At 40.2% G+C, this 17742-nt stretch overlaps 1 protein-coding gene across 2 annotated transcripts in view; it reads left to right on the forward strand.

The window, feature by feature from the left end:
• RNF38 (ring finger protein 38) overlaps window positions 1–17742 on the forward strand; it is a 112064-nt gene that overhangs the window by 78589 nt on the left and 15733 nt on the right. For both annotated transcript variants that reach the window (XM_055791529.1, XM_055791530.1), the window contains 5 exons: window positions 3580–3773; window positions 8716–8929; window positions 11326–11493; window positions 15204–15374; window positions 17189–17350. In XM_055791529.1, the coding sequence (XP_055647504.1) occupies window positions 3580–3773; window positions 8716–8929; window positions 11326–11493; window positions 15204–15374; window positions 17189–17350 (909 nt within the window). The remainder of the gene's footprint in view (window positions 1–3579; window positions 3774–8715; window positions 8930–11325; window positions 11494–15203; window positions 15375–17188; window positions 17351–17742) is intronic.

Here is a 17742-nt window from a genome sequence, read left to right on the forward strand (position 1 = left end):
TGATGGCTGCTCAGGGACTGGCTGAGCATCAGTCAGCAGGTGGTGAGCAGTGGTATTGTGCATCACTTGGGTTTTATTCCTTTCCCTTTGGATTCTGTTCCTCTCCCCCTTCTCCCTCCTTCTCATTACAATTGTTACATTATGATTTTATTTTATCTCAACCCTCAAGTTTTACCTTTTTGCCCACTCTCCTCCGCAGTCCTTGGAGGGGGGTGCAGTGAGCGAGAGGCTGTGTGGTCCGTACATGCCGCTGGGGTTAAACCAGGGGTCCTCACACTTTAACCAGGGGCCGGCGCGGATGCAGTGGCAGGCAGCCATCTGCGTCGGCTTGGTTTCCCCCCAACCCCCGGGGGGGGGGGGGGGGGGGGGGGGCAGGGGGGTCTGTAAATACCGGGGGCCGGATTGAGGACCCTGGGGGGCTGTATCCAGCCCGCGGGCCGTAGTTAGAGGGCCCCTGGGTTAAACCATGGCATACTGCCAAGGCATAATACCAGTAGGCTAGCACTGATTTTTTTTCAAAGATCTTTTTGTATAAGGTGGTGCATGTCTGTCTCAGGTTGGTTTTATACTTCTTTTCCTTTGTGTCTTCCAAATAAATGGCTTTGTTACAAAGGTTGCTTCCTCAAAAAATTTCCACAGTTGTTATTCACAACTTTTTAATGTAGAAAAATCTGTGGGAAGCATTGTACACTTACTTTTCTCAGGGCTAATATAGGTAATTGATTAAAAAAGTCCATTACATCACTCGACATGTACCTGTGCAGCCTGTGACATGCTTCAAGGCCTGAGTTAATGAAAGCAGAAGTTTGAGGTAATTGGTTACTAGTAGTGGATGTGGCTATGAAAATACCTGGGTAGGTGGTAATTGTTACAGTTTGTTGCATTGTTTACAGCATATTACTGAGGTAATAGTCCACGAAAATGTTCTGTGTGCACTGCTTCTGAGTGATACTTTATGTAAGATTTTGGGAAGAACAGAATATTACATGTTTACTGAAGTGCAGTTGTGGGGTGTTTGTGCATTTACTTTATCTGTTGATTTTACCATTGATTTCTAAGAAGAGGTAAAAAGCAATCAGCGTGTTTTGGTTTTTGGTAGCTTAAAAGTTACTTGGAAATCCTAGACAAACACAGAAAATCCTCTTAGTCTGTGAGCTAACTTTTATGCAGAGGACTTTAACAGGAGGATTAATGTACAATAATTCTGTGGAAATACACTGCTGTCCTTCTTGCAGCAGAAATAAAACATGTTTGGAAACATGACTCCAGTGTTCTTTGCAGTTTAATTTCTACTGCTGCTTCTCTGAGACGCAAACTACAGCAAAGTCCAATGCTCTGTCTCTTAATACCCATCCTGGATTAGTTTATAGTTGCATGTACATTTTTTTCATTAATCAGTGAGCAAGCATTTATTACAGTGTGTAACAGTTGAGTGTTGTGTAACTTTTCCTTAGTGGGAATAACCACTTCTCTTCCCCCTTCACCAGATACTAACCTTTTGTCAGAATAGAAATATTTTTTTTTAGACATTGGCGAGTTCCATTGGAGCTAGTTGATGGGTTCATAAAGTTTTGCGAGGGGCAGACTGGTGGAGAGATGACATCTTTCATATTTCTTCATTGTTGAGAGTAACGACAGATTAGGTGAATGGGGAAAAAAACACATTACCCAGGACATGCTGTGGTGCAAAGACACCTGATGACAAAGAATCGCAACCACACTGCACAGTGCATTTCCAAGAGCAACAGGTTAGTTAAATACAGCTCTGAACTGAACTGGCCAGTAAACTCTACCTCGTAATGCCACACATAAGTTAAATTTCTGCCTCTGCCTCTTTTTGGGGGTGAGATGGAAGAAGACAGTAACGCTTACAAGACCATCGGGGCCTCAATGACTCCACCCAGTGCCTTTTTTGTTCATGACTGTAATCATTACTAGTGACTGCTTGAGATAAGCTGTAGTAGGGGAAAACCGCAGGTTGTGTTGAAAGTATTTGAAAGATGGGGCTGAGAAGTACTGAAATTTAGTAAAAATGGCCAAAAGTCAGAGGAAAAAAAACTTTTTTCTCTTTAATCCCTGGAAAAAACTTTTAGGTGTTAAAAAAGGACATGCTTACACTGGAAAGAACATAGGAGGGCAAGCTATGTGTCAATGGTAACCTTCCGAGAAGCAACTGATAGTGTTCAGAGAATGGTAGGCCCCTATAAAGCAAAGAACGAGAAATGGTCCATAGTCTAGTCTACAGGTAAATCTGAAGTAAGACCTCTAATGCGTCTGTGGATTACCATGCTCTGAGAGGGGTAGTTCAGGCATACAAAGCCATTGCAGACAAGTTCAGTTTTCTTTGCATGAGCCATTTGCAATTAATCACAAATTTGGGGTCATTTTGGTTAATTGAAATCATGCCGTGGTGGACTGAAATGGAAGTGGTGGGGCGAGTGGACAAGCAGCAAAACATTACAATTTGGCTTGCACCAGGAGTGTTCAGCCAGCGAAATCTATGTGGTTGTTGGACTTAAGGATGGATGCAGTGTGGTAGTTCATGTGTTACTTTTAGGGTTTTCTATGTTCAGTTGTTGAGCTCTGGAGTAGAAGTTGTATTTTTCTGTATTTTCCGTTGTGACGCTGGTTAACAGCCTGACATGTTACAAATTTGACAGAACAGTGGGGTGAAGAGGAGGGATGTTTATTGCATTTGCTGCTGCTGGGTTCAGAGACATCTGTGGGAACTTTTGAGAAGAATGACAGCTCTGTGTAGTGGTTCAATAGCATGGACACCAATGAAGAGGAGAGGTAGTTGTGTTCAGAACCAACCAGGAAAACATTACTCGGAGGTGAATTGCCTTCATATCACTAGCACGGAAAACTTCAGGCACTAGTGTAGGCCCTGAAGAATTTTAGTGAAATGCACAGACTTAACCAAAGATTGGTGATTAGGTTTTTTTTCAGGTTATGTGGCTTTTCAATGGCTGTCACTGTACAAATTAAGTAGAAAAACGAAGCACCTTTGTTCTGAGCTGGCAGAATTAAAACAGGCTACAGTACAGAGCAAATACCTGATTAGCTATGTAAGTACAGACCTGATAGGACACGGGCGCAGTGCAGAGCACAGCCTCTGTATGACATCTTACTGACAAGTACAGTGTTCATTGTTGTCTAAGCAAGACTGCTTAGACATCTTTTCCTGCCTCTGTAGCCTGTAAATGCTAGGGTGGTAGGGGTATAAAATAGGTTACGCCTTACTTTCTCCATGTTACTTTTGTTTCTTGGTGTTGCATGGATGTTAGACTCTTTATCTTCTAATGCTGTTAAAATATAATTTAGCAGTAATTATTTTAGGGTTTAGGAAGACATTACAAATCTGTGTTGTAAAGATAGTAAGTAGACAACTACTTGCAGATTGTTCAATTTCATGATGTTTTAGTGCGGTCTTCAATAAGTCACTCCTAATGCTAGCTGCAAAGCAATGCTGAAGTATGGATTGTAATTCACTCATTTGGAGGTGGGTTTTGTTTTTGTTCTGTTTTGTTTGTCGGTTGTTTTTTTTGTTTTGTTTTGTTTTGTTTTGCACTGGCGTAGAGTGAAGACAGTCCTAGTCCCAAGCGACAGCGCCTTTCCCATTCAGTCTTTGACTATACAGCAGCATCACCAGCCCCATCGCCACCAATGCGACCATGGGAGATGACATCAAATAGGCAGCCTCCTCTGGCTCGGCCCAACCAACACCACTTCTCAGGGGAAAGATGCAACACACCTGCACGAAACAGGAGGAGGTAAGCAAGCTGTGTAGATTGGGAAACAATTTCTTCTTCCTAATTTCAGCTCGAGGGAGATGTATTTCAGGCAGAGCTGACTAGATCATGCATGATGAACATGTTGACATTTCCTTTGAGCTGTAAGTTGTTACAGTTGTTACTGAAAAGTTACTTGAAGTAATTCAGGTTGGTGCATCATTCCATAATTTGTGTGAATCATTATGTGGGGAAAGAAGTGTTCATTAACATTTTTTATTATGAACCTCATTCTCTTTCAGTCTGCGCTGGAGCAATAAGCATTTAGAAAAATGCAAGGAAAAATCTTTCTCATCAGTGTACTTTTAAAGATACTGAGAGTTACTGATGCAATACCATAATTTTCACTGCAGTCACTATTATTTTCTTACATAAAAACATCTAAATAAAGATGAGGGATACTGGCTGGGGAGAGTGAAGAGGCTGGCATAGTGTCAAATGGTTGCTGAGGTAGCAAATCACATGTAACAGGAGTTACATTTTCATGTTAATTTTAGCTTATGGCTCATTAACTTTTAAAAGCAGAGATTTTGGAAGAAGTTCCAATGGTCGTGGAAGAATAGAGATTGGGATGGCCAGGTTGAATTTGTGCCTGGATGGGTGATAGTATAGAAAAGCACAAAACCACAGAGTTCTTTACTGTTGTAGTTAAACTAATTATCCAAAAGACAAGCTTCCATTGCCTCGCATTCTGCCTCAAAAATGCTGGATCGTCTACTGCATTGAGAAATATTGTGGCTTCATTTGTTGTACTAAATTGAAATGTCTGTGATTTTTCATTAATATAGAAAATTAGACTTAAGAAATACACAACTGTTTTTCCTCTGATTTCACAAATCAAATTTGTCAACCATGATCAGTCAGGGGTAGTTTTGAGGCAAGAGTTTTTAAAACATGCTGGGTTTGTATCTTTTCTTCAAGTCCATGAATCTGAAAGCTTTCAGTCAGTGGCATTCAAAATGCACAGCTCTCAAAACAGCTTGTCAAACTTAGGAAAGATGTTGAATTGTGGACTTGCAGTGTTATTATTGTGAAGACAGAAGGTTAAGCTTTCTGTACAATTTCATACAGGGGTGCTCAACAGAGGCATTTGGTCTACAGAGTGGTTTTTTGCCTTAAAATGATCTGAACGGGGATGCCTAGAATATGCTGCATTTGGCCATTATTTTTTGTTGTCCAGCCAAGCTACACAGATTTCTTTCCAATTTTCATTAACATCTCCTGCAGTGTAAGTAGAGTGCTTGACAAGCTAAGTGCCAGATAGCTGAATCTAGACAGTTTGGATATGCTGTGGGATGAAGGAGAAGAATGGGATGTGTGGGAGGTGAATGTGCCTGGGTCAGGTGTCTGACATTCAGATGCAGTCGGGTATTACTGAGGTAGTGGCCTGTGGCTTGCAAGTAAACTGTGCTGCAAATGGAGAGACACACAAGTGCAGAGCCATCTTCAGTCTGACAGGAGTTGTTGGGTGGGATGCAGCAGTTGTGAACACAAAGCATTACTCTTTCTAGGGCCACCTCACCTGCTCTTCGGTAGTAACAAATGCTTTTGCTCTAATCAAGAGACATTTGAATGTGTCAGTACTTTGTTTCCCTGAACTTGAGTTGGCATTATTTTAGCTTGGGTGCCCTGTTGTGTTTGAGCTGGCTCTAGGGCAATTCCAGAATAGTACCACACACAATTTCCTCTCCTAGAACAGAATCATTACGGAAAACAACATGTCTCTTACTTTGCAGCAGTCTTTGTGTCTTTTGAATGCTCTGGAGCTGTATCAGAACTAATAACCACTGTCATGGATCAATGTTTGTTTCCTTAAGATCAGTGTGACTGCATCTGTTCTTAATGCTTCAGATGCAGTTACACATGTGCTTTTGAAGCCAGTTTCTGGTTTTGCCTGCGCCGTTTTCTCTCTTCCCTTCAGAGAGTGGTCTCAGAGTTAATGGGGTTTTCAGGTGATGATAAGATGAAAGGTGCATTCCAGTTGCAAATGGTCATTCAGCTCAAGGGAACAGACTAGGGCATGTGTAAACAAAACCTCTGAAGTGTGTGTAGTGCAGACATCACGCTCTTACCCAATATCATTGGCATTAACTCTTTTGTCCTACCAGTTCACTCCTGTTGGTCAGCACGGGCTGTGCTGGTTTTTTATTGTCTAGATTTTTTCCGTTACCTGATTTACTATTTAGACCTTACCTCTCTCTATCAGCGATTTTGTCCTGGGCCTAGCACAGCAGTGCCTTAATTCATTGTGGGCTTTTTCGTATTTCTTCTAAGCAAATAAATAACTGTGTTTAGAAAGGTAGCCTTCTGGTATTATGAATTTGCAGAAAGATGTTATTTTTATCCAGCTACTTATAGTACGGATAAACTGTGTAAAAGCATATTGCATGCCTATATGAAACAGAGAAGGCCATTCCAATTTATCTTTACTGGTCATTGTGAAATGGCAGACTTGTACCATTGCTGTGCCTCACCTTTCATCTGTGCTTTTTTTCCTTGTTGTCCTGAATGTAAATCTGAACTAATGGGACTTCAGAACATACTACTGCAAAGAAATCCCCCATGTCAGAAAATACTAAGATCTGCAAATACTACTTCTGCAATTACGGATACCTTTTGATGGCTATTATTACCTGAGGGCAGGAATTGCTGCAGTTTTCTTTCATCCTGTTTCTTTGTTTTAACTGGACATTTACCATGCTTATATTGTGCATTTAGAACCAGAGGAGTGTAAAGACTTCAAGCAAAAGTTCATTACTGATAGACCCATGTCTTGACAATTCTTCTGAAGTAATTTCCAATAATTTGGGAAGCTTGTTGAGCTATGTACGTGGATGCTCTGAATGTTGCTGAATTGAAAAGTGTAATTTCTATATAACTCTACTTAGGAAAAAGATCCAGTTTTGCTTTTTCCAAAGAACTCCATTCATTAAAAAAAACACACTCCAGAAGTTTTGCCAGCTTTTTCTGGCTGTGCATTCTCATAATTCTGAGTTCATAGGAAAGTAGATCCAGACCTTTTAACAAAGACAGGGGTAAGAGTAGTTGTATGAGAAGCTACCTTGTATAAGTGCTGGTTGCAGCTAGAGAATACCTGTTCTTCGCTTTCCAAAGTATTGGCGCTGTCTTATGTAATCTTGCTCTATTCCTGCAACTTTTCCAAACAGAAATTCTCCCATAAACATTTTGTGTTGAAGTTTTCAGAGCATTTCTGTTTCATAGCAGGAAACAGCAACTTTACAGCAACCTTAGTACTCCAAAAATCAGAACATCTTTTGCATTAATAGGTCTGTGGTTAGATTATGATTACTAATGTGAATTTAACAAGTGTATCATACTAGTAATACAGAGATGAGGAGTGCAACAAAAGCTCTGGGAAAGGAGAACGATATTAAGACAAATACATTAGTAATTTAAGATTCTCAGTGCTTAGAAGAAAATACAGCTTGTACGTTCTAATGTGGTAGCTTGTAACGATAAAGAAGGCTATGCATTTTTTTTGGTTGGTTGGTTGTGGGTTGTTTAAGAATGCTGTGTTAGTCTGGTGTTATGCCTTCTGTCTGACCTGTTGTGAATTAGCATTTGTTTCAGTTCTTTTTTTCATTATTGCCTAAGAAGGGCAATAATGGCATAACATCCCTGTGAACTAGGGTAGAAAAATGGTGGCTTATGACATTATATCATATACTCACAGTAGTATCTGAAGAGCTGGCAGTATGTTCTCCCTTGCCCCGAGTATGTCCGCTTCACACAGCACAAAAGCTGGATGTAACTTGAGGAATATCTGGGATTTGCCAACAGGTTTCAGGTTTATTTGATTTTTACTTGGTAATAGCAATGGGAATAGTGAGAGCAAAGAATGTTCTCTTCCATGCACTGTCGGAGAGGATGTGTTCTAATGGTCACAGACCCTTCTTGTCTCTTCTCTGCAGTTTGGTTCTGTCAGCCTGTTCCATAAGTGGGATTTCGCCATGTAGCTTTACTGTTGCCTGTGGGATCTGTAATTTACGTGTTTTGGAGATTGGAAGGCATGTATTGAAAGTACTGGGGGATGGTTTTTGTGCTTTCAATTGTTTCCCTTTCTGAATAAAGGAGAGGTGGCTTAATCAAAACTTATAACTGTGAGTTTATTATTTGTGTGGGCATAGTTTTCTGAGTGCTGAATGTGAGCTGCTGGTCTCTGATTTACAGAAGTCTCAGCTCAAGATAGTAGCAGATCTGCTCAGAACATCCACACATGTAAGAGTACATGATCAGATCCTGCGCCTGTAGATCAGTTGCTCAGAAGTGGATGCTCTGGTCTAAATCACTCTACACAACAGTTCTCCATTCTGAAAAAGGAAGATGACCACAATCACAATTTCCTGGGATCTGCTGGAGATAATTTGATGAAACACTCAGTTGTGTAGTGAACCTGAGAGCACTGAAAAATTCATTTGTTTCTTCAGAGGAGTCTACTGCTTTGTCTGCCTTCACTTAGTGAGCAACAACCATTCTGTGGCCAGATTGGAGCAAGGACCCTGGGGAAATCTGTGATCGTGTAATGAAGGATTTTTACTTAATGCTTTTTTCTTTACTTACAAGTGCACAGAAATCTCTTGAAGTTTGCTATTTTGACTTCTGAGCGCTTGTTTTAGCAATCCAAGTGCTATTTTTTTAACAGATTAGTATTTACATAAGAGTTCTTTGCCCAGTTTTTTTACAGCATTAAGCTATGCTCTGTTAAGTTCTTCTGTGCTGAAAAAGGTGTCATTTGAAGGCTTTTAGCCGTTCTGTCAGTAACAAGTTTTCCAATCTAATAAACCTGTTCTTGTAAAATTTGCCAGTGTAAAATATTTCTTGATACTTGATTCCCTTGTGGTTTTAGTTATTAAGAAGGATTTGTGTCATTTGTATAATCTCTAATTTTTTAATGCGTTTCCAGTCCTCCTGTTCGACGTCAGAGAACAAGGAGAGATCGTTTGTCTAGACATAATTCCATTAACCAGGATGAAAACTATCACCATCTCTCCTATGGACAGCAGCAAGCAATAGAAGAGCCCCGAGCCTTCCGCCCACCAAATGTATCTCCTCGTATGTTGCACCCAGCTGCTCACCCACCACAGCAGAATGCAGTGATGGTTGACATTCATGATCAGGTAAGAGTAAATTTTAAAGTAGAAACAGAAGGGTGTTGAAGATGTCTGGTTTGGGTTTTGGGTTTTTTTCCCCAAACGTTAAAGATCCCTCTCCTCCCCAGATTAGTTGGCAATGAAAATCACTTAACACTAAATTCTGTTTGCCTTCTTACAAAGCGTTTTTTCTGTTTTATATTATTGGTGTATGGAGCACTGCATTAGGCAGTGAAAAAAAACAAAAAGGAAGTCCATACTTTTAATAAAGAAGGTAGACATTTAACAATTTGTTGATGTCTGTGTTGACATAGTTCTGTAGGCCTTTAGTTCAAACCTCTGAAATGCAGTTTTTTTGCTTCTGAAGTTAATGTAATATGATAAAGATGTGATATGATAATTAAGACTGTATTTGATTTCATGTGAAATACTTCTCCTTAGCTTAGGAGTTAAACGGTTAAAATACGTTTTTTAGAAGCATAATTGACAATGCCTGTAATAGGTTGCCTGCATGGTAGCAGAACTCATGATAGTACTGTCTGGATAGTACAGCCACCCAAGCATAATCAACTCCTCCTTAAATGACATGGAAAAAATGTGGTATGTGGTTGGTCCAGAAAGTAGGTAATTCTTTTCTGTGTCAGGAGTTGGTATAGAATTCTGCAGCTGAGGACCTGTGAAAGAAGTTGTCCTATTGAGGTAACTTTTGTTGTTGTTACTGTTTGTTAAACAAACAGGCTGCAGCAGAAGTATATTGGTTGCTATGTAGTGATTAACTGGGAAATAGAACAGGTTATCTGGATGTCCACTTACCAGACTGCATATGCATAGAATGCATCTCTTAACATCCCTGCTTAAAAACTGGTTTGTGTTCAATGCAGCTGATACCACTGGTGTGTTGTATTATGCATGCAGAGCAGTTCTCGGTAGGGAAGTATTTGCATTTGGGAGCAAGTGCAAGCAAGGACAGAAGCTAATGCCATTCCAGCCATCTCACAGCCTTGCATTTTGATGAACAATTTTACTGCTGCAGTATCTCAAAAATTCAAATTGTGCTTTTGCTTTTTGTTGAAAGATTACGTTGTGGTGAGCCTGGATAAACAGTTGTTCATCCCACTGCCTCTGATTTCCAAGCACCATCTGTGATCAGATGTTCGTGTGTCCACATTAACTGAGGTCATGATCATGTTTTATACTTCAGGGACATAACCATTTTGAAAGGTCATTTTTTATTATTACTCTGAGCAGCAAACATTTCAGAATCACACCCAGCATTGCACTGTATGCCCAACTTTTGTAGCTGAGCCAGAACTGGTCAAATTCATTGTCTTTCCTGGTTTCAGTCATTAGTGATACACAGGTGAGATTTCTTAAGTTCTGTTCACTGATCTGTGTTCTGTTTTGGCCTCTGTGTCTGACTGTATGCTACCAGTTCAGCAGGTTAGCTGTCTTTACTCATCCTCGCCTTTCCTAATGAGCTGCCCTTACTTGTTCCATTTGAAGCAAGCAGGTTTCATTTTAGCAGATCATGAAGGAAGAGGAAGCTTCTTCAGAGTAATTACTTTTTATTAATCTGTGCTCCCTCACACTTAAGCCTTTTCGGTTTTATCAGAGCGTCAAAGATTTCTCGGTTATTATTTAAAAAACAAAAACAAAAAAACCACAACAAAACTCAAGTGGTTTTTAGGTCCAGAATACCTTTGGATCTTAGTTTGATGATTAAATTCTAGGGAATATCATTAGCTAGAATATTGAGTTATGTCAATGTGTTTCCTAACACGTACGTTGATACCTAGGTATCAGTGTGTGTATTTAGGAAGATATGCTGCTTCGTATTCATGTTTACTTTTCTTTTGGCCATTTGCGGTTAGCTGTTCTGTTGTATCTAGGTTGGGAGACTTAGTTTGAGTGGTGGTCTGAGAGCGAATCAAGAGATTGGTCTCTTTGGAAGAAAGATCTACACAATTCTCATGTTTGTTAGAGATGCAAGTTTTTGAGTTGTTATTGAACCAGTCTCTTCAGGGGAGATTCTTTAACTACTTGTAGATTAGCTTTTTTTGTGGGAGTTACTGCCTTCTTATTTTTTAAGAACTAGCCTGGGCTGGGGGGCGGGGGGCGCGGGTGGCGGGCAGGCTTAATAGTCTGAGATGTTTCTGGGTAACTCTAAGGTGCCTTTGGAAGTTCTAACATTTAAAGCTGAGAGATCCCTCTTGGCTGTACACAGAAGGTGCTGATCAATAAGTAATACTCCATTGAAAAAAATATTTTAATTAACAGGAGTTACAGGCATGTGCCTCCTACACCTTCATGTTGAATGTATTTTTTTCTATTATGTAGGTATAAGCTCTCTGTCTTACTCATTGTGCTGTACAACACTGAGAGTTTACAGTAGGTCATTAAATGTTACTTTTCTTTCACTGCAGATCCATCAGGGCACAGTTCCTGTCTCATACACAGTGACAACGGTGGCTCCACATGGGATACCACTTTGCACAGGCCAGCACATCCCAGCCTGCAGCACGCAGCAGGTCCCAGGGTGCTCAGTGGTTTTCAGTGGGCAGCACCTTCCAGTTTGCAGTGTGCCTCCCCCAGTAAGTGTGTCTCTAGTTACAGCAGCTTCAATATTAGACATAGGAGTGGCACCTTGGAGCTTCAGTGTCTGTGTGACTTCATGTGGAAATAGCCTTTTTTCCCCCCACCCCATGGTAAATTGCAGTGGCATAGCAGTGTAGGCTTTAGAGCTGGTAAGCATATGGTACTTTACTTACTGTCTTTATAGAGTGTGACTGTTCATGGTATAGAGTCCTGATGGTTTTCGATTCAAGCTAAACGCGAGTTCATGAACTGACTTCTTACCAGCAGCTGTTCTGCATACTTTCAAATAGTGTAAGAGGAAGGTTTCTAAGGCTTTTTATTAGGCAGCTCACCTAGAAAAAAACACTTACTTAGCAGAGACCTTGTTCAGGGATTGGTTATATACAAAAAGGTCTGATATTCCAAAGGTCTAATTTTCAGGTTCTTACTAATTCTCAGAAGAAAGATCACCGAAAGCTGAGAAGGGTACTTCTGTCTCAAAATGTCATAAAATGTATCAAAATATTCTTTAATAATGATGTCTGTCTGTGCCTTTCTGAGAGTAAAATGAAGTGCCTTGACTGGCTAATTTGCCAGCTTTAAATTTGAAAAAAAAAATAAACTGTTTTCTCAGAAATCTTTGTGTATCAGCTTGGAGATACCACTTTCCAGGTCATAACATTCAGATGCTACCATTCTGTGGAAATTTCATCATTACGTGTTAACAGGCACCAGAGCTGAAGAATTGTACCCCAAGAAGTTTCAGCTGTACAGATCAAGGTTGCAGGACATGCTGGAAGAGTCACAGCTTTTTTCCCCCCACCTTTTTCTAGTATAGATCTGTAATATCATACATAAATATTATATGTGATGTCCAGTAACTGTTTATAATGTTGGTATAAACACTGGTCTTTCCCAGCACTGCATTTGTCTGCAGTGTGTAACTTTTTCTGTTGCACATTCTGTGACCTGAGGGTATGTATGAGCAAACCTGTGACACTGAAATAAAATCCTAGATGTGGCCACGTGTTTCTTGAAGCTGCTCATTGAAGAGTGAGGGTAATTTGCATTCGTCTTGTCCAGGTACCATTTATGCCCATGAGAGACAACAAGGTCTGCAGCATACTGCTGGCCAGTCTGGAGTATTTGTGGGCAGTATTTCCCTTTACCTTTCAGACTGGTGAAAACTGCTAGATGAGTCAGTGTGTATGCCTGAGGCAGGATGAGACACAACTTTTTTCTTCTATTTAGTGGTAGTGTTAGTGGAGCAAAGCACAGAGACTGGAAGAACACTTGCATAGTAAATTCAGCAATGCAAGAAAGGAACATGTTGTAAAAAACAGCAACAGAAAAAAAGCTAAAACTATATTGGGACTTAGGGAAATCCAGACAGATACTAAGGATTTTAACTCTGGTGTTTAACTGCCATTGTGGTGAAAAATTTCTTCTATCTGGTTGAATTTTCTTTGCTGCAACTTGGTCCTGTTGGTCCTTGTCCGTTCACTTTGCCCCTTGAGGAAGAGTCAGGTTCTGCCTATCTACTCTAATAATGCAGCTGAAGATAGTGGTGAAGTCTTCGCTTAGTTTTTTCTTTTTAAGGCAGAGCAAATCCAGTTCTGCATCCTCTTTTATGCAGTGTGCTTCTAGCTCCTGGTCATCTTGTTGTCTTCCACTGGACTCATTTCGAGTATGTCAGTGTCTTTCTTTGGCATTGGGGAAGACAAAACTGGACACAGGACTTGATACAGGCACCCAAGTTCCAAGCAGAGGGACAGAATCGCATCAACGGACCACTAGCTACATTCTCAGTAATGCAGCCCAGCATGCAGTATGGCTTTTTGACTGCAGGAGTACACTGTGGCTTTTGTACTCCTGTTTGACATGTCCACCAGAACCCAACTGTTTTTTTCTGCAAATCTGCTCAGCAGTCTGTCAGTTTCAAAATGTCCTGCTCCATGGTGTTACTCTCTCCTAGTGCCAGACTTCACATCTGCCTTTGCTGAACTTCACATGGTTCCTGTCAGCCAGTTTCTGCACCCTATCAAAGTACATCTGAAAGGTAGCCCTGCCCTCCAGCGTGTTTGCTTTGCTCACCAGCTTCATCTGTGAGCTTCCCAGTATTCTTCTGTTACTTTGGTAATATTTGTCTCTCCTGCTACATCTGTAACTATAAAATAAGCAAATGTCACTTATTAAGTACCTTCATCAGTTTCAGAATTTCTTGGAAGAACATGTTCAGACAACAAAAGTTTCCAAAAAGCCTGAAAGAATAAACAGGCAGTTTTAATTTCTTTCCACTTTAAAGATAATGTAGCCTCATTTGCTCTAACTTTAAAACTGCCATGGGCATAGCGCAGATCATTCCAAACGTACATTGGAGCTGTGGTAATCTTACAGAATCTTATGGTATCATACAGAATCTTGGGATCAAAACCTATTTTAATACGTTCCCCAAAATGCCTCCTCTTTTAAAGAACGCTATGTGAAGTTCTACCTGCAAATTTATCTTCAGCTATTTCAGAGAACAGTTTTCAATTTAGCAAAATAAAATTAAAAATGTATTTTAATAATAGAAATACTTGTTTGTTGTATTTCTTTTTTAGAAAAATAATGTAGCTGAGTGTGAATAGCGTTTAAGAAAAAATAGTCACATCAAATTAATCTGCTACTGTTTCAGTGTATGTAAAGATTTATGTTTGGTCATGCTCACAGTTTCGGTCATGCTCACAGTCAGCTATCCCAAATTGAGGTGATAGTTCTACCTCCACTACTGTAATCTGCTCTTAAACTAGATGTCTCTACCATTTTATGCCATTATAGTCCGTATGCACAATGTATGTTGTGTGACACGACTAAAAAGAAGAAAAAGTGAAAGATCAGAACTGGGTCCTCTTTCTTTGTAAAATGTGATTTGATAACAAGTATCTTATTAATTGGTCTTTTAATTTCAGAATTGTAACAGAAATGCTTGAAATTCTGATGCTGGATTAAAGATCAAGAAAAAGAGAATGCAGGTTTTCTTCCTGTTTCACATCTAGAGTTGGAAGTAAGACTGAACACTTCCACAGAGCACATTCCTGCCTCCCCTGCAGTGCCTTCATCACTTCAGTGTTTAAACTTCAGTGCCCCAGGTTGCTTTTGTATGAGGCATTTCAAAGAGGAGAGAAAAGGAGCTACTTCCCACAGCAGCTGTCACTTAGGGAGCTTTCATCAGAACATGGGGCTCCCCTCAAAGTGCAGAACTGAGCAGAGCTTGTGAATGATTCTTAGCATATGAGGCAACAGAGGTCTGAAGGCACAGTCTGACAGCTTGGAGTCCCTCAGCTCCATCTACAGCTTAAAATGGTTGTAAGACCATTGCTTTGACATCTTGTTTTGAATGTAATATGTGGGAAAACCAAAATTAACTAGGATAAATGTATCTGCTCATCACTTCAGAATCTGTCTAATCTGGAATACTGAAAACCCAAAGTCCCACTGACCTCATGAGAACTGAGAGCTACTTTGAACCTAGCAGATGTCACACTGGTATTTTTAGAGCCTGTTATAGTAATCACTTGTTTCTTGTCTTTGAGTGAGTTACTATTTATGTGTGTTTTGGAGGGTTTTCCAAGGAGGCAAGAGAACTGCTTTGTTTTAATGGTATCTTTCCACAATAAGTGTAGAATGTTTTATAGGGAATGTTCGTGCTAGAGACAAAAATAATCTTGTTTTCATTTTATTTCAGATGCTTCAGGCGTGCTCAGTCCAACATCTACCTGTACCATATGCAGCATTTCCACCTCTCATTTCTAGTGACCCATTCCTTTTGCATCCGCCTCATATCTCTCCACACCACCCTCCTCACTTGCCTCCTCCAGGACAGTTTGTTCCTTTCCAAGCACAGCAGTCGCGGTCGGTAAGTAATGCTTCTTACCCCCCTCTCCATAGAATTGGTGGGGCTGGATGGGCAAATAGCGCTGATGCCTGATTGAGGAAACAGAAGGATTTTGTTTAAAGTAATAGGTTTTTGCACTTAAATTTCTTTAGGAAGTCTGTAACCACTTAGCATGAAGATGAAAAAGTAATTTTTAAGTTCACCATGTTTCTCTTCAGATTTCATCAGCTGTTGTCTGTGCGGTTTCTCCATAGGCCTTTACTTCTGTCAGAAAGATGTATATTTGCTTCACCAACTATTCCTTAAGGTATTTCTTTCACAGGAAGCGGAAGAGAATCCAGAGGGGGTTGTGCAGTGCAGTAGTGATCTCAGAGGAAGGCTTAGCAGAGAGAGAAGGAAGCACAGAGCGTTACTTCCCTTACATGTTCCTTTCTGTTATTTCTCAGTTAATTTTTAAATGACCCATGCATTTCCCAGTACATAATGACCTTAGGTCATCCAGATATATTCAGGAGCCTACAGTCTCCCTTTCTTCAGCCCACCCCCCCAGCGAAAGTTACTGATGCCTTCTGCTTAAGCAGACTTGGCTTAGTGATAGGGACTATGCAAGCATGGGAAAACGTGACCCTGTTTTGGATTCGAGGGGAAATTAGTATTTCAGTTCTGGTCTACAGCTCTTACTGTAGGGTTATCTGCACACTCATGTCCATTTGTTTGCAATTTCACTAATGCAGAAACAGGGAACGGCTTCATTTTTGCCTAACAAATACTGAGACTTCCCCATGCAGTGTCTCAGCTGTCGATAGGGTTGTAGTCAGTCTGTTATGGTGATGGAAGAACAGCTGGGAAAATACAGTTTTCAGGCATAATCTTTATAAGACTTCCCTTTTAGAAAACATACGTGCTTGGGTTGCTTACCTAGGTTGTTGACTAGGCTTGCCTGTCAGCTTTCAGCTCTGGCAAAAATCTTGTATCTTGGTGGTTTAAGAATACCTTGTGTTTAAAGTTTGCTCTGCATAACAGGGAAACAATACTCCTTTCATTCCACAAGGTGCCTTCCTTAGCTGAATTACGTGAAATGGTAGAATTCAGTGTCAGGAGCAGAAGGGTGTATTAATGAAACAGTGACAATTACTGGTTATTTTTTGAGCACTTTTGGGCCTGACTGAGGTGCTGCAGTTGACTAGATTACAATACACAACTGGGATCTCATGCTTCTGAAGCCTCTGGACTGTGTATTCTTGGTAGGACTGCTTGCGTGACCCTCCTAGGAAGCATCTGCTTGATTACTGAGTATCATTTGCAGTGTAATCCACTGGAGTCGCCATGTTTCCTCTCCACTTTTCAGATTTTGTGGCACAATTTCAGTTCTTGTCTATGGTTGTTTATTTTTTTCTCTCGCATAGTTATACAGTGAGAGCAGCCTGGCAAGAAGGAAGCAAATATTTGTCCTGAAAAATGCAAGACACAGGAAATTACAGCCACTCCTATATTTGCTAGATCGCATAAATTCCTGGTCTATAAGCATGGCTAGCTGGAAAAGGTGAATTTATATCATGTGTAGTGTTGTCTTTGCTTTTTGGTAGTGTTAATGACACAGGAATTGTTCACAGAGTTACTATGTGAAACTGAATACAATTATACCTGTAATATTTTAAATTTCTTTTTTACCCTATAAAATTGACCACAGCAGCTCAGAATATACAACTGGGATTGCAGTTATTTATTGGGAAGAAATTACATCTCTATTATTGCAGCAAAGCCTCTCTTTCTCTCTTTTTTTTTCCCCTTTCTTTCTTTTTTCCTTTTTTTTTTTTTCTTTTTTTTAATCGTAGCCACTTCAAAGGATAGAAAATGAAGTAGAACTGCTTGGAGAACATCTTCCTGTAGGAAGTTTTACATACCCTCCCTCAGCCCATCCACCAACATTGCCTCCCTCAGCTCCTCTCCAATTCTTAACCCACGATACTTTACACCAGGAGGTGTCATTTGGTGTAGTAAGTATTGTTTTCTGTGCTATATTCTCATTCACGCTTTAACATGCATTAACATTCTTGATCTTTATTCTGTAGTACATTTTATTTAAAAGTGGCACTTTTTACAGTTGTTTTCCGTTATTTGCTATAGCTTCATACTGTGGTATTTTCTTTAAGCTTGTTTTCATCAAGTTAAGGGTAGCTTAATGATACCAGCAAATGAATTCAGGTAACATTACCTGCAGTGTCATAACAGGTACTTAGAAAGCATTCCACGTTGCCACACAGCCCAGGGCTTCTACTGCAGAAACTAATTAGTACAGTTTTTAAAAGCTGCTCTCACTTTTAGCTGATTTTCGTTGTATGTTGAGTTTCCATGAGTCAGGAAAGCTAGAATGTTTCAGAAATAGTTC

This window comes from Falco peregrinus, chromosome Z, assembly GCF_023634155.1.
Source record: "Falco peregrinus isolate bFalPer1 chromosome Z, bFalPer1.pri, whole genome shotgun sequence".
Lineage (NCBI taxonomy): Eukaryota > Metazoa > Chordata > Aves > Falconiformes > Falconidae > Falco > Falco peregrinus.